The sequence below is a fragment of the Thamnophis sirtalis genome, unplaced genomic scaffold (genome assembly GCF_051295495.1).
Source record: "Thamnophis sirtalis isolate CommonGarterSnake01/CBP01778 unplaced genomic scaffold, rThaSir2_p1.2 scaffold_3, whole genome shotgun sequence".
Classification (NCBI taxonomy): Eukaryota; Metazoa; Chordata; class Lepidosauria; order Squamata; family Natricidae; genus Thamnophis; species Thamnophis sirtalis.
This window is the reverse complement of record NW_028261383.1, coordinates 33507284-33526205: the sequence shown is the minus strand read 5'-3', so window position 1 is coordinate 33526205 and position 18922 is coordinate 33507284. Positions and strand designations below refer to the sequence as shown.

The following is an 18922-nucleotide window of genomic DNA, read 5'->3' as shown; positions in this document are numbered from 1 at the left end:
TCCAGATTTTTAAAATCCAGGCATATCTTGGGAAACAAATAAAATAAGATAAAGCAGGGATTTTCCCTTCTCTGCTTATTTTTCCTATCATTCAGTTCACCAACAGTTTTTCTGGAGAAAATTAAAGGGGAGTGAGCTTTCTTATTTGTGATTATAGCGGGGGAGTTTTCTGCTGACTGCCATCTGCCTGCAGTTTGGCAGTTCAAATCCCACCAGGTTCAAGGTTGACTCAGCCTTCCATCCTTCCCAGGTGGGTAAAATGAGGACCCAAATTGTTGGGGGCAATAGGCTGACTCTGTAAACCGCTTAGAGAGGGCTGTAAAGCACTGTAAAGTGGTATATAAATCTTAAGTGCTATTGCTATTTTTCCACTATGGCTGGAAAGCATCAAATGCTTCAGCCTTGAGTCTTAGAATCCTGGGAATTGCATCCCTGCTGTTCTGAATAGCATCAGCTTGGAAAAAGTAACCACAGTAGTTACAAATAGTCCTTGACTTACAACCATTTGTCGTTACAAAGGCACTGAAAAAAAAACTCGTGATTGGTCCACACACTCATGACCACCACAGTATCCCCATGGTTATTTGATCAAAATTTGAGCACTTGGTAAAAGGCATGTATTTACAATGAGAGCAGCGTCTTGAGATTATGAGACCACAATTTGCAATTTTCCCAGCCAGCTAGGAGGCAAAGTCAAATTGGGTGGGTGGGTGGGAACTGGATTCACTTAATGACGTAGGGATTCACTTACGGTAATTGCAGCAATTTCCTTAATAACTGGCAAAAAAGGTCATAAAATTATCCATGGCTCACTTAATCATCTTGTTTAGCAACAGAATTCTGGGAGCAATTGTGGCCATAAGTCAAGGGCTATCTGTGGTGTTATCTGCTGTAGCAAATAGGAAAGTGTATTTACACTGGTTCAGTTGCTGGACCTCATTAATAGGAGACCAGAGACAATAGTGGAATGAAATCAATTTTATTTATTCCCTATATTTATAGCGAACCTTAATTGTATATAACTGAAAGCTGTGTTCTCTCGCCTTCCTTCCCCATAACAACGTTGTTAAGTAGGTAGGTCGAAGAGAGAGTAACTGATTCAAAGTGATCCAGGCAGCTTTAATCCCCAATTGAGCAATTTCATGATTTCCCAGTTTCTAAATCCAAATTACGAAGGATAAAGACCACAGAATTTCAGAGAGCTGTTAGCAAAGACAAGCAGTATTACAACAATATCTGTAAAGACCCTGAAGAAACAGATATGGAAAACCAAGGGAAGTTATCCAAACGTGCTCTGAACTCAGGAGGTGAGCCACAAATTGGTGCACTAAAAGATGTTAATGGACAGATAGTAACCAGTTCAAAGGAGATCAAACAAAGACAGAAGGAGTACATGAAAATACTGTACAGTACAAATGTCACTCTTCTTAGAAGGTATTCCTGATATATATGCCTTTCTATGATCCATATAATTTAAGAACTTGAATGCTGCCAGCTCTCTACACAATGTATCTTGAAATCTAGCCCTGTGCAAACTGAAGATGCTGCTGAAAGTGTGCAAAAATGTAGTTAACGACTTACAACTTGGTGTAATTTTACGATGCAATCCTAAACCATCAGGATAGTTTTATTTATTTATTTGTTAGTTAGTTAGTCAGTTAGTCACTCATGTACATGATAACAGGAATAAATATAAACATGAAAAAGAACACAGAAAATGGGTACAAATAAATGGGGACAGTAGGAGAGGGACCTTAGGCACACTGGTGCGCTTATACACGCCTCCTACTAATATTATATAATACTAATATAATACTAATACAATACTACTAATAATAATAGGCTAACCCAGAGATAATCAGGTTAACTTATGCTGTGCTTCATCTAACCATGATTTGGCGTGAAAGCCAGAGGTTTGCCTTGGCTCTTCAAAACCTGGCCGCCTTTTTAGCTGGAAATCTTGCCGTAACCAGAGGACGCACGTACTTTCCTCGCCCCCCTCCCCCGAGAGAACCCCCTTCGCCCGCCCGCTGAGGAGGAGGCTTGGTCTCCGGCCGCCGCCAGAGGGCTCTGGGTGGCGCCGGGGAAGAAACCCGGCTTTCCGTCTCTCTCGTTCCGCGGCTCGGGGCGTCACGCGTTGAGCTTCCTGGGCGACTCCAAGGCAGCAGCGGAGCGGGCCGGGAGGAGAGCCGCCCCGCCGCGGGTCCATCCCGCCAGCCGCCGGGAGACCTTCCTCGCAGCCGGCTTGACCCGGCCCAGGTGGGGGACCTGTCGCGGCTCTGTGCAGGCAGCGCTTCCGGTGTGGGAAAGGGTGAATCCCGGCTGCGGCGCTGCGCTGATCCCCTGTGCCTGGCTGGGCAAGGGCAGGGGGCGAAGGGGGGCTGCGCCCGCTATTTAACATCTAAACAGCCCCCCCCGCAGCCTTGGGAAGTGCACGGGGGGGTCAAAGCTACCCTCCGCTAGCACAAATTAGAGCAGTAGCTTCATCAGGCTGGCAGGAGAGGAGGATTGCACTGATGATGTTACCTAGTTTGGTAATGAAACGTCTGCAAGAAAACTGCCTAGCTCAGAGGAGGAAGAGTGTGGAAGCTTTGGAGTCCTCCGCAGCCCTTTATTCTGCCCGATGAAGTGTTCTGCGGAACTCAAAAGCCTGCAAATTGCTCCTGGGTGTTGAGCTGATCCGTAAAGATACTGTCCATTCATAAGCATGCCTGCACTTAAAATGGATATTAGAAAGATTGGAATGGGGTCAGAGGTAGCAGTGATGCTGGGCAGAGGCATAGAAAACAAGCCCTACTTTATTATTAATTAATCAATTTATAGAAACTGCCCATCAAACAAATTCTGGATAGTTGTAGAGACAGAGCTAAAAACATTGGAATGTTGACAGCCTGGAGCAGAAACAGATTAGAGGTCAAATAATGTTTATACAGCACACTGAGTCAGAAACTACGCAACCATGTTTTTACACTTGCTTGGTTTTGTAAATTTGGCCCAGTGGATAGTTTAGAGTTGAGGACAAAAAAAAAAGTCTATAAAAGTCTAGGATGCCAGAACGGCCATCCTTTGCTTTTTGGATCTGCAGTGGGATGGTATTGCGTTTATAGTTGAAGGTTTGACCTTTTTCCTTCAAAACTGGAAAATTCAGATTGTTTTAATTCTGATTTTCAAAAGGGACCTGTGTCTTTGGCAACCTGCAATCTTATCTTGCTGCCGAGCATTTGATAACCTCAAATAGTTGACAAAAGTAAAGTTTTCTGCTTTGTCTATTTTCCTGAGGCTCCTCAATTTGCCCGCTTTCTGTGTTGGTATTAAATTTCAGGTTTTGGAAGGACCTTGACTTACAACTATTCATTTAGCGACCATTTGAAATTACAGAAGCGCTGAAAAAGTGACATGCAACCAGTCCTCGTACTTGCGATTGTTCCAACAATCATTTGATCAAAAGTCAGGCACTTGGCAGCTAGCATGCATTTATGACTGTTGCAGTGTTTTCTCTCTCTCTCTCTCTCTGTGTGTGTGTGTGTGTGTGTGTGTGTGTGTGTGGTGATCACCATTTGCAACTTCCCAGCTGGCTTCTGACAAGCAAAGTCAGTGGGGGAAGATGAATTTTTTTTGAGATTTTGAGATTTTATTAATATTTGTAGGCTGCCCTTTTCCCTGAGGGGACTCAGGGCGGCTCACATAAAATCAGGGAGGGGGAATACAGACATTGACATAGAAACATATAATAAAATAGTAAGCAACATACATTCATCATTCGGGAGGGGCGGCTATCCTTGACCCCAGGCCTGACGGGCTAGCCAGTTCTTAAGGGCTGTGCGGAAGGCCTGGACGGTGGAGAATGATTGATTTAACAACTGAAGTGATTCGCTTAACAACTGTGGCAAAAGAGATTGCAAAATTGGGCACTTAACAATGGAAGTTGTTTAACTTAGCGATTTGAAATTGTACTCCCATTTGTGGTCATAAGCCAAGGACTACCTGCAGCCTAAAAAGGTGAATTCTAGAGCGAATTTGATGCATGGAGGGCTGTTGTTCCAGATCCCTGTGGCCTTCAAGGTGGAGCGGCCTCCTCGTATTGGAGATTTCTCGATCAGAGGGACATGCAAGAGAACTACGAGACTCTTATCTCTCTGGGTAAGGATCAATTTCTCTGGATTAATTTGGGAATCTAAGGAACAGGTTTACTGGATCAAACTCAAAATTTGGGGAGTCTTACCTGCTGTCCTCCGTGTGGTGGATATTGCTTCTGGAAAACTCACAAGCAAGAAATGATGATATTGTTATTCTCCATCATTTGGGATTAGTAAGGTATACTGTCCTAGAATATGAAGGTTTGATTTAAGTGACATGGTTTATAGACCTCTATTCCATATAATTGTCTCATTTAATTGTTCTCTGCATTTGGAGCAAGGCAGTTGACCAATAAATCACAATTATAAAGTTACTTAGCATTCACTAATTGCGGTCCTCCGCAGTATGCTGAACACCAAGTGGTTCTTATCCAGAGTGGTCGCAGAGTAATACTGCTTCCAGTTTTGATCACCACACTATAAAAAAGTTGTGGAGACTCTAGAAAGAGTGCAGAGAAGAGCAACAAAGAGGATTAGGGTACTGGAAGCTAAAACATATGAAGAAAAGTTGCAGGAACTGGCTATGTCTAGTTTAATGAAAGAAGCACTAGGGGAGACATGTTCCAATATCTCAGGGGCTGCCACAAAGAAGAGGGAGTCAAGCTATTCTCCAAAGCACCTGAGGTTAGGACAAGAAGCAATGGATGGAAGCTGATCAAGGAGAGATTCAACCTAGAAATAAGGAGAAATTTTCTGACAATGAAAACAATCAACCAATGAAAACAATCAACCAGCTTGCTTTCAGAATTTGTGGATGCTTCATCACTGGAGGCTTTCAAGAAGAGATTGGACAGAAATGGTACAGCGCAGTGGTGTGAAACTCAAGGCCCACGGGCCGGATCTGGTCAGCAGGGTGATTAAATGTGACCCAGCCTGGAAAATGGGACACACCCCCCTCTTCCCCCCCACATGGCCCATTTTAGGCCTGGACGGCTTCCTCCATCACTTTGCCTGCAAAAACTGGGTGTGGGTGAGGGGGCATGTGCAGCCCCCTTGTGCCCCATTTTCACTGGCAAAGTGTTGCAGGAGGCTGTCCAGGCCAAAAATGGTGCGGGTGTGTATGTGTCTCATGCAGGCCCCCGCATGCCAGGTTTTGGCCGGCAGGAGTGCTGCAGGAATCATCTGTCCCGTCTCTCCCCGTCCCCTCCACCTTGCCCAGCCAGTCCATGGAGAACTACAATGCTGATCTGGCTCTCGAAGAAATCCAGCTTGATACCCCTAGTATAGGGTCTCCTGCTTGAACAGGGGGTTGGACTAGGTGGCCTACAACGTCCCTTCCAACTTTTATTCTGTTAATTTAGCCAAAGCAAAAACCTAACTGCATCAGTAGCCCACTGCATCCACATGGTGCCAACCAATCTGCCCAATATCCTAATGGGGTCTTTCGTACTTTTTGTTGTTAGCAGAAGAGATGGCGCTCACCCTGCCCCGAATCACTGCACTAGCTGAGCCCCACCGGAGAGGATTGGCATCAGGTAAGACTAGTGGATTTTATGCTCCTGCACCCCAAACAGAAAATGATTTTCTGCACCTCGGGTGCAATTAAGAACAACTGCTCTGTTTTCCACCTCTGCATAAAGCTTATGTGAATAGACTTTTGTCTCTAATGTCTCTGGGTTGCACGCAGCCCTCCTCAGCTCTTTTTTCGCTGTCAGAGGGTCGCAGCTGAAAACGGAGCTTGGGAGCCTGTTTTTTGTGGCAGAGCGCTTGGGCCACAACAGGTGCCCCCCCCCCGACACGAGTGAGGTCGAGCTGGCCACGCCCTCCCTCCCTAACACAATCCCGATGCAGCCTTCAATGAAATGGAGTTTGATACCCCTGTGTGGCTAACTTAACAGTTGCAGTGATTCATTTAACAACTGTAACAAGAAAGGTCGTAAAACAGGGCAAAACTCACGGTAACAGTGTTTCACTTAGCAACCGAAATTTTGAGCTCAGTTGTGGTCGAGGACTACCTGTACTGAAGTTTTTCCTTGCCTACAGGATTTCCTCTTTCTAAAACTGATCTGCTCTCCTGGATCGATCGAGAAGATTCATGGATTCCAGAACTTCAGGGATGTGAGGAAAGGACAACGCCATCTCAGATAAATCCAGGTGAGAGTTGTGGTTTCCTTATTTTGAAATACACAGGTAGTCCACAACTTAACAACTGGTTGCTTAGCAACCATTCAAAGTTATGAACTACCTGAAAAGGAGCCCTTGTGACTGGATCTAGAGTTCCAATAGTCAGACCCCTTCCTCTGGTCACATGACTGTACTTTGGGCATTCAGCAACATGGCTGCATTTACGGCTGTTCGGAGTCACGTGATCACATTTTACAACCATTTTGCTGAAACCAACACTTCCTTCTGGTTTTCAGCAAAACCATAGCAAACAATGAATTTGCATTTGTCACCACCATGTTCATTTAATAACCACTACAAAAAAAGTTGTAAAATTGTTTATGACCGTCACGACATATAACTATAATGGGCAGGCTCCATTACGGTTATAGGTTGAGGACTACCTGCATGGGATGGAATTTCACTGTGTAATGGGGGGGAAAGTTTTGTTCGTCATCATCCATGCTACATTCTGGCACCGAAGCCCTGAACAGTGTGATAGAGCAGCTGTACATAATTACATTTCTCTTCGTGTCTTCTCAGCAGCATGTTAGGAAAAAAACAGCAACGAGAATAAACTATATTCTCGTTATAGGGGGGCAGCCCTTGAAGAGCATTCGGAGACTTCAGCTTGTCCAGAATGCAGCCGCGCGAGCGATTGTGGGTGTACCTTGGTACACCCACGTTACACCTATCCTCCGCAAGCTGCACTGGCTGCCTATTGGTCTCTGGATACGCTTCAAGGTGCTAGTCGTCACTTATAAAGCCCTTCATGGTATTGGACCTGGGTACTTGAGAGACCGACTGCTGCCAATTACCTCCCAAAGACCCATCAGATCCCACAGATTAGGCCTCCTCCGGATTCCATCTACCGGCCAATGTCGATTGGCGAACACCCGGAGGAGGGCCTTCTCTGTGGCTGCTCCGGCCCTTTGGAACGAACTCCCCGCGGAGATTCGGATCCTCACCTCCCTTCAGGTTTTCCGTAAAGCCGTTAAAACCTGGCTGTTCCGGCAGGCCTGGGGTTGACAAGTTCCCTTCCCCGCTCGAATTGTGTGGCTATTGATTCTTTTTAAAAAAAATTTCTCTGTATCTTGTTTGTTGTGTTGCCTTGTTTGTACTACCCCCCTCCCTTGGGTTTGTTAGCCGCCCTGAGTCCCTCCGGGGAATAGGGCGGCATATAAATGCAATAAACTTTAGAACCTTATATAAATTGAATGACTTCAACAATAGAAAAGGCTTTCGTCTACCGCAGGAGTGTCAAACTAAAATTCATCAGGATTGTGTTTTACCTCAGGGGGCTAAGGTGAGCATAGCCAGGGTGGGCGTGGCCAACTCAATGTCACTCGTGTTGGGGTGCCTGTGGTGGCCCAAGCGCTCTGCCAGTGAAAACAGGATCCCAAGCTCTGTTTTCAGCTGCTACGGCCTTCTGCAACCCTCTGCCAGCAAAAACTTCCATTTTTGCTGGCCAGAGGCACCTTGGGCCGGTCCTTCACTATTTCCAGGGCAGCCCCATGGGCCATATCTTAAGCACCCCATGGGCCGGATCCAGCCTTGAGTTTGACACCCCTGATCTACGGCATTAATTTTCACCACCTCTTAAAATACCAAAGCTATCCAATTAGACGGCGCATTCCCCCCGCCCCCAAAAAAGCAATAGAGGAACAGAATTCATCAAGATTAATTAAAATGTTTTCAAAGTTACGAGCAAGCTTGTTTTTCAGAGCTTGTCTTCAGATAAGTGAATGAAGTGCCAGAGAAAAATACCAGATTTTCAGTCCGCAAGTTTACAACATGACCCTGTACCGGTCAATTTTAGCAGATTTTGCCAGCAGTAACAGGGTGATTTTATCTCAGGTTTGCTCATAGATAGCAATAGCACTTAGACTTATATACTGCTTTATAGTGCTTTACAGCCCTCTCTAAGCGTTTTACAAAGTCAACCTATTTCCCCCAACAATCTGGGTCCTCATTTTAACCACTTCAGAAGGATGGAAGGCTGAGTATATATATACTACCGGACTTAAAATCTCTAATCAAAAGTGTGTCTTGCAAACCAAGGCAGTTGTTGCCAATATATTACCAGCTTGCCATAGGCCGGGTGGAGACAATCATAGAAGGTAAGGTGGATATATAACATATTTAATGCAAATACATGTTGAAATAACCTTATAGCAACCTTTCCACTCAAGTCACCTCTGCAATATTTATCTCCTCAGGGGAAGAACTGAGAGGAAGACATGAACCTGTTCCTCCGGAAGTAATTCCTAGCAAAACAAATCTGCAAAAGGGGAATGTCCTAGAGAGGAATCCAATGGAGGCTGAGAAACAACCTTCAGGGACTGGGCCAAGGGGCCCCCTAACAGAAGGAAAGGAGCAGCAAGACATACTCCTCCCACAGACCATGGTTGCTTCCAATCCCCAGATGTCCCTTAGAAAACCACCAGTGCATAGCAAGAATCACCAATGTGCAGAGTGTGGCAAAAGCTTCAGCCAGAAGTCCAATCTTCTCCGACACCAGAGGTTGCACCTCGACAAAAGATCCCACAAGTGTGACCAGTGTGACAAAAGCTTCTCTGAGGCCGAGGCCCTGGCCACACACCAGAAAGGCCACGCAAGCGACAAACCGTACAAGTGTGAAGAATGTGGGAAAAGCTTCAGCTGGACCTCGCACCTGGAACGGCACCAGCGGATCCACACCGGAGAGAAACCGTTCCAATGCAAGGAGTGCGGGAAGGCCTTCAGTGTTGGATCACACCTGGAGAGGCATCGGCGGATCCACACCGGGGAGAAGCCTTATCAGTGCAAAGAGTGTGGGAAGAGTTTCAGTGTGAGCTCCACCCTGGTCCAGCACCAGAGGACTCACGCCAATGACAAGCCCTACCAGTGTGAGGACTGTGGGAAGGGCTTCACGCTTGGGGCCAACTTGGTGGCTCACCAGAGGAAACATCTGGGCCAGAAGCCCTACGAGTGCCCCGATTGCGGGAAAAGTTTCAGCTTCACCTCTCACCTAGAGAGACACCAGCGGATCCACACGGGAGAGAGGCCCTACCAGTGCCCCGACTGTGGGAAGCGTTTCAGCCGCAGCTCCCACCTTTACAGGCACCAAAGAATCCACACAGGGGAGAAGCCACATCAGTGCACAGATTGTGGCAAAAGCTACTACCTCAGTGCGGCCACCCTCCATCACCTCCAGACATCTCCAGCCCACAACAGAGACCCCACCAAATGCACCGAATGTAACCGTAAGCGGGTGGCTCCTCAGCCTCTCCCACCTCCTCCCTCCCCGCCAATGTCTACCGAGAAGCCCTTTAAATGCTCCGACTGTGGGAAAGGGTTTGGCCAGAGTTCATCCCTAGTGAAACACCAGCGGATCCACACCGGAGAGAGGCCCTATCAGTGTCCCGAGTGTGAGAAGAACTTCAGCTGGTGCTCGGCCCTGATCAAACACAAGCGGACCCACACGGGAGAGAAGCCCTTCCGGTGTGGGGACTGTGGGAAAGCGTTCAGCGTCAGCTCCCATTTGGAAAGGCACCAGCGCGTGCACTCTCCCGACCGACCCCACAAGTGTGCCGAGTGTGGGAAAACCTACGGGGAACTGGCCTCGCTGGTCAAGCACCAGAAATCCCACATGCCCGGGAGCAAGCGTTATCGGTGCCCTGACTGCGGGAAAAGTTTCAGCTGGAGCTCCCACCTGGAAAGACACCAGCGGATCCACACAGGGGAGAAACCCTACCAGTGCGGGGACTGCGGGAAGTGCTTCAGCGTCAGTTCCCACCTGGACCGCCACCGCAGAATCCACACGGGAGAGAAACCCTACCACTGCGGTGAATGCGGGAAGAGCTTCAGCGTCAGCTCCACACTCTTGCAGCACCAACGGACGCACTCGAGCGGAAAGCCTCACAAGTGCAAGGAGTGCGGGAAGCGATTCGTGGCCGGGGCCCAGCTGCTCACGCACCAGCGGGCCCACCGCGGCGAGAAACCCTACGACTGCACCGTCTGCGGGAAGAGCTTTGGCTTCGTCTCCCACCTGGAGCGGCACCTGAGGGTGCACACAGGCGAGAAGCCGTACCCGTGCGCAGAGTGTGGGAAGTGTTTCAGCCGCAGCTCGCACCGCAACCGCCATCAACATACTCATGTGGCAGAGGAGCTCCCCAAAGAACAACCTGAAGGCCAGAAGGGCTGCTCTGTTTTGACTGAGACTAAGCACTCCAAAGAACTGCTCCCTGCTGTTCTTGATCCTTCTCTTTCTCTCATGCCCTCCTGGTGGAGCGAGGGGGAGAGGAACAGCATCCCCACAGCTGTCTCCACCTGGCCCGAGGCCCCACTGCCTTTCCAGGGCTTCATCCCCAGTGCTGTCTCAGCTGGAGGGCTGCGGAGCTGGGGTGGGAAGGGATTCTTACCTCCAGATCCATGGAGGTTAGGGGAAAACAGCTGTAGATGGGCATCCCCCTACCCTCAAGAGGGATGGCCACCCCCTCCCCCAACATCCTAGCTGCGCAAAGCAATTTTGTGGGGTGGGTGGGTTAGGGGAAGCAATTATCTTCTCTCCTCACTCAACCAATTGGGCAGAATGCTAATTTTGTCCCATTGGAGCCAAGAAGAGCTAGTTTGCAACGGGCTGGAATGGAATATAGTTGTGGTCGTAAAAGTGAAGGAAGCCCATGTTTGTGTTCTTCTGAGGGATGTTTACACGGGCCTGGAGCTTTTGATATGAGGCATACTCAGTGTTGCAATAATCCCTGGATCTTATGCATTCTGAAGTGGTAGAATACTGTTGTTAAGAGCCCTTGGTGATCTCTGAGCTTAGTCCTTTCATAACCCAGCCAGTGATAGTTGGATAATAATGAAAGGTCTGCAAACATAACATCACCTGTGATGTTACCTACTTTTTTTTCAACCTAGTTGGGTAATGAAATATCTGTAAGCAAAACCCCAAGCTTAGAGAACACCAAGAACTCCTCAGTTCAACCCAGAGCTACAGATAATTTCTTCTATTGCCAGAACACTACTGGTTTTATTGATGGTTTGAACTGGCTCATTACCACAAGTTGGTGGGGGGAAAGTTTAAGGCAGCAGCCAGCTGAGCAAAAGCTATATGCTCCCTCTTTACCTAATGAATAGGATTAAGTGGAAGCATAGGACGATGGTGTGCATGAGGATCCATTTATTTACGGGTAGGATGTTCCAGCATCCAAAGGCATCCAAAGTTTACCTGGTGTTGCACCACAATCTGAAGGAGCTGCAGAAAACGTACTTGAAGCATTTAGACTGCCTAAAGTTGGAGAGCCTTGAGCAGTGGTAGTCAACCTGGTCCCTACCGCCCACTAGTGGGCGTTCCAGCTTTCATGGTGGGAGGTAAGGATTTGCTGTAACTCTGCTTTATAAATTTTATAAAGTAAAGTTACTTCCCTACTTTATAAATCACCATTACTGTGGAACCGGTGGGTGGTTAGAAAATTTTACTATTAAAAGGTAGATATAAAAAGATTCATTACCCCTGGCCTTGAGAGTCAGTATCTTCTTTCTGGTAGCATCTTACTGCAAGGCAAGGAAGGAAATCTGAAACCAGATTCCTCCTCTTCATGACATCCTTTGTGCTGCGTGTAGATTGCCCCAACATTGATCTCTAGGTGGGAAGAGACTTCTGCTTGAGATCCCAATGAGCCGCTGAGAATCGTCTCAAGCCAGCTATACAGACAAGTCCCTATTAATCCTGACTGATGACTATGCTGGCTGATACTCATGGAGGTTTGGTCTAAGACAAAGGTGCCAAGCTTGGACAAGATAATTTACTGTAGATCAGTGGGAGCCTGTGGTGATGTTTCAAATCCCATAAACTCTTGCTATCATCAAGAATGACAAAAAATGGTGCAGTGCAGTCAGCCTTGCAAAGTAGTCCAAGCAGGAAGCATGCCTGAATGAACTCCTCCTACTTTATTGTACAGTTACATTAGCGGAATCATACAAGTCTGAAAATATATTTCTCCCCTGCATTTACCTGTCAAGGAACTAGGAAAGGTTCCTTCTGAGATATTTGCCATGGCCACATTCCTTTTCTAGGCTGAACTATCTGGGGTTGGCACTACTCCAAACAGACCCAGTCTGTAATTTGGCGATCCTTATGGACTGCTCAAAGAACAGATGGCAGCCGTGGCTAAAGAGGGTCATTGCACACTTTCAGATGGTGCACCATTGTGCCCATACGTAGACCAGGAGGCCTTGCTCACAGTAATTCAAATCCTTGTAATTTATCATTTAGACTACTGTAACACACTCCACATGGGGCTGCGCCTGAAGATGGCTCAGAAACTTCCAACTGGTGCAGAATGTGGCTGTACGGGTAGTAAATGGTGCCAGATACATGGCACGCATAATACATTTTTTTGCTTGAGCTGCATTAATTGCTGGTGTTTCTGGGTTCAAGGTGCTGGTGATTTAGCTTTAAAGGCCTACATGGCTTGGTACAGGGGTACCTGAGTATCATCTTTTCCTGAAAGTCATGCTGCAGATCCCGTCAGCCAAAGAGTGTCGTCTGATGGGGATTAGAAGATGGGCTTTTTCTGTAGTGGCCCGTTCTATGGAACCTCTTCCCTTCAGAGATTAAAATGGCCCCAACCCTGTTAACTTTTTATAAATTTTAAACTCCCAGCAATGTTCCTAAGCCTGGGGTGCCAAATGTGTTAAGGGTCCCATCTCCTGGCTATATTGCAAACTCGCCAACAATCTTGGCTGCTATATATATTTATGTTGGATGTTTCTCATTTTCTTTTTTGTTTGTTTAGTTGGTTTTAAAATGTTTTTAGTCTTTTGATTGTAATTTTTTCCCCATTGTAAACCACCATTGACTGAGATGGGTGACTATAGAAATGGAATGGCTGGATAGGTGGATGAATTTTATTGAGAGGAGAGCAGTGGAATAAAACATAAAAACTGTTGCTTACAATTATCCATTTATAAATGTTCCTCATTTCCAAAACAAAATAATATTTTAGGGGACTCATAAGTCAATTTAAAAGTAATGAATTTTGCATGGGATTGTAAAGAAATTTCAGCTGCAGTCCTATTGATGCTTATTTGGCAATAAAGTCTGTGGGGCTGACTTGCATTTATTTCAGGGTAAATATGTTTTGTTTTAAACATAGAGCACTCTTTTGGAGAAAACTGGTAGCACCAGATAAAGTAGAAAGTTGGAATTTATTTTTGCACCCAAGTGATTTAAGTTCAAATCCCACTTCAGCAGCAGAATCACCAGATGATTGTTGTTAACTGTCTTTTAGCCTCGGTTCTGTAAAATGGAAAATAGAGCTTCTTATCCTGAAAACTTACCATTTAAAAAACTGTATTTTCTTTTTCTTTTGCCTAGTCCAAAGTCTGACACTACATTCCCACAATCCTCTTAATCTTTTATTTAAATTAAAACAAAATACAATTGTATTCAAATAACAGAGATTCCCCAACAAATCATATTATAATGGTCTGATATATATCGTGCTAAGGCAGGGAGTGAGTTCTTGCAACACCTTGAACTATCTATCCAATTCCATTTTAGTCTGATGTGTTGTGTGAATCCTGCCAACCAATCCAACTTAAGTTGGAATAATCTTTGGTTTATTCATCCATTCCTAATGGTCATCTTATTCCCCACCTTCTAACACGATGCTGAAACAATAACAACAAACACCCGTGAACTGCAGAATTCAATGCAAGGGATTTATTTGATAAATCTGTAACTTCAAAATTCACATCAGATAAAATAGATATACCTATATGCATGCCTGCAGCATTACAACATCTGGAACTTCAAAATTCACATCAGATAAAATAGATATACCTATATGCATGCCTGCAGCATCACAAAATAATTTCACCATCTGGAATTCAATTAAAAGACTTGTGTAAAAACTACTTAATTATACTAAATATTAACACTTGTTGAAGCCTGTGGACCACAATAAAAATGAAACCACAATTGGAGTTAAAGATATCAGTGGTTTGTTTCCTTTAGCTGCTTTGGCTTGACTCAGTATTTTTACACCATGCCTTCTAGAGGGTGTTGGATTTCTAATCCCAAAAATGTGAACTTGACTTTGGAATGATGAACATTGTCTCCAATCTCCTTAAGAGTTCTGGTTTGAGAAAAGCTGATGTATCTCAATTTGGCGCTTTTCTATTGATTGATTTTATCTCCAGAATTTATGAAAGGCTTCACTTTGCCGAACAGTTAATGGTCAAGGCATCAATGAACTATTCCTTCACAAAGAGTTTTCAAACTGGGGGGGGGGGGGACGGGGGACTTTTCCTGCCTGATAGTACTGTAGCCTAACTATGGAAAGATGGTGGACTGAGAAGATATTGAAATGAAAATAATTGCACCTATCTTCTTCGTTTTAAACATGATAGGACAACTGTGTTAGTTTATGATGAAAAAAATCAGAGTTTATGCCTTTTGGTAAAAAGTTGTTGATCGGAAAGGCAGCATTCCACAGGTTTCCCCCACCCCCCACCCCAATTCTAGGAAAGCCCTAGGCCATAATAAATGCTTTGCTTTTTAAAATACCTCAACATTGTTTCTCTTCCCGACCCTGAGTAAGTCAGCGTATTACTTCCTAACGCTTCACGTCTCTATATAATCAACTAATAAACAAGAAGAAAGACAGGCTTGGAGGGGGGGGAGTGTTTGCTGGAAGCTGATTGGTTACAAGTCAAATCGGACCTGAATGGAATCCACAGGTAGCGCTAATAGAATGAAAGCATCTGAGTGGTGTATAAATGTTCGAGCCGTCGGCGACGCTGATTGCTGGTCGGATCTCTCGGCGTTAGTAAGATGGAAGGGCGGGGAGTGGCGTTGCTGCAGGAGGCGGTGCCGCCGAAGCCGGTGGAAAGTGCAATGACTCTGAAAGGAGATTTGCGAGTAGAATTGGGTGAGGGAGATGTCCAACAGCTTTTTTAAAAAAAAAATAGATAAAAGGGAGGTCGTTATTTGCAGCGAAGAGAATGAAACCATGACACTTAAAGCTTAACTTGTAGAAAATAGATTTAAAATAGGAGCAGGCCTGTTGAGAACTGGGTATGGTTTATTCGTAGATAGGCAAGGATAATTTGGGGTGGCCTTCAGTGAGAGAGAGAGGAACTCTGTACATGAGCAAATTATTTGAGGGATAGTTTTATAATTTGGGGGGGGCAAGAGAGAGAGAGAGTGTGCGTGTAGTGTATGAAGAGTTATTTTGTAAAGGCTTATTCTCAACTTCCCTGTTTGTTTATTGGTCCTCCTCAACTGGCTTCCCTCCTGATTTGTGTTTCTATTCTGTATATTTAGCCCCTGGAATTTTGCTGGTTATTTTAATTTTATACCTCCAAAAAGATAGGCTGGGGGGGGGGAGAGAAAATAAAACTCAAACTGCAATATTAATAACTTCCATAAGCTGCATGAGCCTGGTTAATTGAGTTAGCCAGGGTTAAGCATCTCCTGATATTTCCCTGGTGTACAGTCAAGCTGAATACATTCAGCTTGAGTTTATTCAGTGCAAAGGTGTATTCCAAGCCCATGGTAAGCTCAGAAAGAGTTGCCCTTAGCTGTTGTCCAGAAAGGCCACGAATCAAATTGCCCATTAAGAAAATCTGCAGTTGAATTTTCAGATGGCAAATGGGAGGCGAGGAGGGGAAGGCTCATGAAAAAAAAAGGAGTTTGTAATATTATACTAAAACTTGGTAAAAGGAAACAGGTTCCAGTAAAATGAGGATTAATGTCTTGTTAAACTGTGTTTGCTAAAGGCAGTGACAATCGAGAAGTACTGAATGAGATAGACCAACAAAGCCAACCACACCTGCTGCCTTCCCTCTACTCGAGGGCATCACAGATGAAAACTACCCCTGATATGCAGCCAACCAGTTGCAAGTGGCACCCAGAAGCCATGCATGGTAAGTTACAAGATTCCACTGAACAATCAGTTGGAGCTCTGGGTTTGTTGTGTACATCCTGGCTCTTTCTCTGTCTGTTGTTATCTATTCTGATATCCTAAGCTCACCTGGGATAATGGTAGTCCAATGCATTGGAAGGAAGCATCAGATTTGGAAAGTGTACTTTTCCTAGAAAACAATCTGTGTAGATGGAGTGTACACTCTACACCAGGGGTGTCAAACTGGTGATCCATGGGCCGATGTGTCACACATAGGCCATGCCCACCCCAGCTCTCAATGGAGGAAACCTCACATGTCTGCAATGTGATGTGGGGAATTTGACACCTGTGCTCTACACAAAGAGTGCACAATCACTCTACACAAAGATTGCATGAGCATCTAATCTACACAATATATATAATCAATATATTAACAATTTTAATATATAATATGTATGTAACTATCTAATTGCAGTAGCAGATTTACATGCCACTTCATACTGCTTTACAGCCCTCTCTAAGTGGTTCTAATATAAAATGGATTTGTGTTTTAGGAAAGTTTTTTTTTAAATTCATAACGGTCTAAGGAAAAATGCTATGCTTCTAAAACCCCAAAAAATAAGTCTAAATGTTTTCATTATTCATGGTTTTTGAAATGGGTCCATATTTACCTTTACCAAAAACAGGGATATATTAGACTAGAGGGTTTTTGAAAACCGCAGCATCATGGAATTGTATTGCAGACTTCATTGTAGCCTCAAGTTCATATTTTTTGTCAAAATAAGATTTTTATCACACTTCTTGAATTTTTGCCGAATTGTAGGCTGGTTTACATATCCTGGGCTAAGATGCGGCCTGTGAATCCAGCAAAAGTTATGAATTGGGTAAACTATGGCTCACTAGCCAGGACCTATACAGTTGTATGAACTTGCTAAGAATTCCCCTCAACTGACTTGAAATCTACCTTTCCCAAACTGGTGCTGTCCAGATGTGTTGGGGCTACAGCTCCCAAAATTCCCCGTCAGATTGCTTTAAAATCTTTGTATCGTATTGGATTAAATTGGGGGTAAAATGGAGCATAGGAGAAAAGGAAGGAACTAGGTACAAGGAACTTCTTGGAAGAAGAATGGTCATACTTATGTGTCTTGCCTTATATAGATGCTTTTCTGAAGAATCAAGAAGCTCTGAGTATGGTGTTGACTAACCAGGCTACGTTAAAGAATCTTGTGGATCAGCTCCAGAACACCGTGTCTTCTATTGAGGATCGAGTCCAAGCTATTGAACAAGAAATGAGCATCTTTGCTCAGTTCAACAAAGAAATAGATCAAATTGGAGATGAAACTAACTTCAACGAGATTGCTTTTTACCCATAGAATCCAATTACCATCTTACCCACCTTTCACTGACTTTTAGCACAGTCACTGCAATAGAAACAAATGTGATATTTGGCCTGTATAGATATAATTGCTGTTGTTCCTAGAACCTGTTTAACAACTGTTTTAAATTGGCTTACAGAGAATTCTTCTCTCCTGAATCAAAATGTGGTTTCAATTAGCCTTGGTCACTCTAGCCCACTGTTTCGGAACCTCAGCATCTAAGATATGTAGATTTCTACTCCTAGAATTCTCCCAGTGTAAGAGTTGAAATCCATGCATCCTACTGTTTCTCGGGTGAGAAACATTAACAAGTTACCTCTTGCTGTCAAGATATCTCGCCTGCATTATATGTAGTTCATTATTCTCAGCTTTCTGAATGTTTGTTTTGTGGGAGGCTTAAACTGTTTCCTCTTCTGAGAAACAGCTTTAAAAATGCTACACAAGAATATTTTCTTCCCTTAAGTAGCACATAAACATTTTTAACATCTGGAAAATTGGCCAGATGTGAGCCAAATGAGAAATTCAGAACTGCATTCTATTCCATTTCAGCCATGCTAGCTCACATACATGACACCACTAGTTAATTTTAGTGTTAATTAGGGGGGAAATGGATGTTGTATTCTGCTGGTGGGTTTCATGTAATCCTACCCAGAATGTCTATCTAACACAATCTGTGGTAGTACCACAACTCTTTTGCCACACCACATCCCCAAATTGCTTTACTTGGGATACAGTCTTGTGAAGGGCAGTCTGCTGTGGGAAAATATGATGTAAATAAACAGAAAGTTTAATATATGCTATCAGAGGCAATGGTTCCAACTTATGGGTAGTTCTGTGAATGTACTTTGACATTAAACACAATGGAATGACATTTATGGTGTAAGTTATGCTTTATTGCTGCAGCTGTTTTCGAACTTTTCTTTCAGAGGCCCAAACGCTTTAAAAGAAGAAGAAAAAGTAGACATTGTGTATTTGAAGTACGTGGCTCGGAGTCACTGCGTACTAGTTTAATATTTCATTTTGACGGATTTTGTAATTATCCTCTTGAGGCGGCTTAGAAATTTAACCAAAGAAAGTTACGGATGATATTACCTAATTTGGGTTAATAAAACATCTGCAAGAAAACAACCAAACTCAGAGAGCACCAAGGACCTCCCATTTAAACCCTAAGCTGCAAATATTTTCCTTTGCAAGGCCCGTTTTGTAAAAGCGGCGAGGGGCGTCACTATAAACCCCCCCCCCCAGCCTGCGAAGCCGTCTCCCCCTTGCGCAGAACCCCCGGCCCTAGGTGCCGGACCTGAAAGGTGCCTCCGATCTGATCCGGCTGCTCGCCATTAGCCGCGAGGAGTTTCGAAGCGTTCTGCCTGGAGTCGGGGTAAGTCGCTTCGGAAAAGTGTTCCGTCGAAGG

The 18922-nt window shown here is 44.7% G+C and overlaps 2 protein-coding genes across 5 annotated transcripts; both read left to right on the top strand.

Annotated features, from left to right (window-relative positions):
• The first annotated feature begins 2162 nt into the window (after positions 1–2162).
• LOC106544464 (uncharacterized) lies at positions 2163–12097 on the top strand. Of its 4 annotated transcripts, none has more exons than XM_087708586.1 (5): positions 2163–2259; positions 4045–4140; positions 5543–5611; positions 6120–6230; positions 8459–12097. In XM_087708586.1, exons 2-5 carry the CDS (start codon positions 4107–4109, stop codon positions 10732–10734), a joined length of 2490 nt encoding a protein of 829 aa, XP_087564712.1. In that variant the 5' UTR covers positions 2163–2259; positions 4045–4106; the 3' UTR covers positions 10735–12097. The 4 variants fall into 4 exon arrangements, with proteins under 4 accessions (XP_087564712.1, XP_087564710.1, XP_087564711.1 ...); XM_087708584.1 differs by having other exon boundaries at positions 5540–5611; XM_087708585.1 differs by lacking the exon at positions 2163–2259 and having other exon boundaries at positions 3916–4140.
• A 25-nt stretch (positions 12098–12122) lies between these two features.
• On the top strand, positions 12123–17832 carry LOC148047880 (uncharacterized). Its single transcript, XM_087708587.1, has 3 exons — positions 12123–15163; positions 16014–16160; positions 17297–17832. Exons 1-3 carry the CDS (start codon positions 15067–15069, stop codon positions 17509–17511), a joined length of 459 nt encoding a protein of 152 aa, XP_087564713.1. The 5' UTR covers positions 12123–15066; the 3' UTR covers positions 17512–17832.
• The last annotated feature ends 1090 nt before the right edge of the window (positions 17833–18922 follow it).

Coding starts and splice junctions, on each gene's coding strand:
- LOC106544464 (XM_087708584.1), top strand. CDS start 4,107: ATGCAAGAGAACTACGAGACTCTTATCTCTCTGG. Junction 5,612..6,119: donor CCGGAGAGGATTGGCATCAG/GTAAGACTAGTG, acceptor CCTTGCCTACAG/GATTTCCTCTTTCTAAAACT. Junction 6,231..8,458: donor GCCATCTCAGATAAATCCAG/GTGAGAGTTGTG, acceptor TTATCTCCTCAG/GGGAAGAACTGAGAGGAAGA.
- LOC148047880 (XM_087708587.1), top strand. CDS start 15,067: ATGGAAGGGCGGGGAGTGGCGTTGCTGCAGGAGGCGGTGCCGCCGAAG. Junction 15,164..16,013: donor AGATTTGCGAGTAGAATTGG/GTGAGGGAGATG, acceptor TGTTTGCTAAAG/GCAGTGACAATCGAGAAGTA. Junction 16,161..17,296: donor GCACCCAGAAGCCATGCATG/GTAAGTTACAAG, acceptor TGCCTTATATAG/ATGCTTTTCTGAAGAATCAA.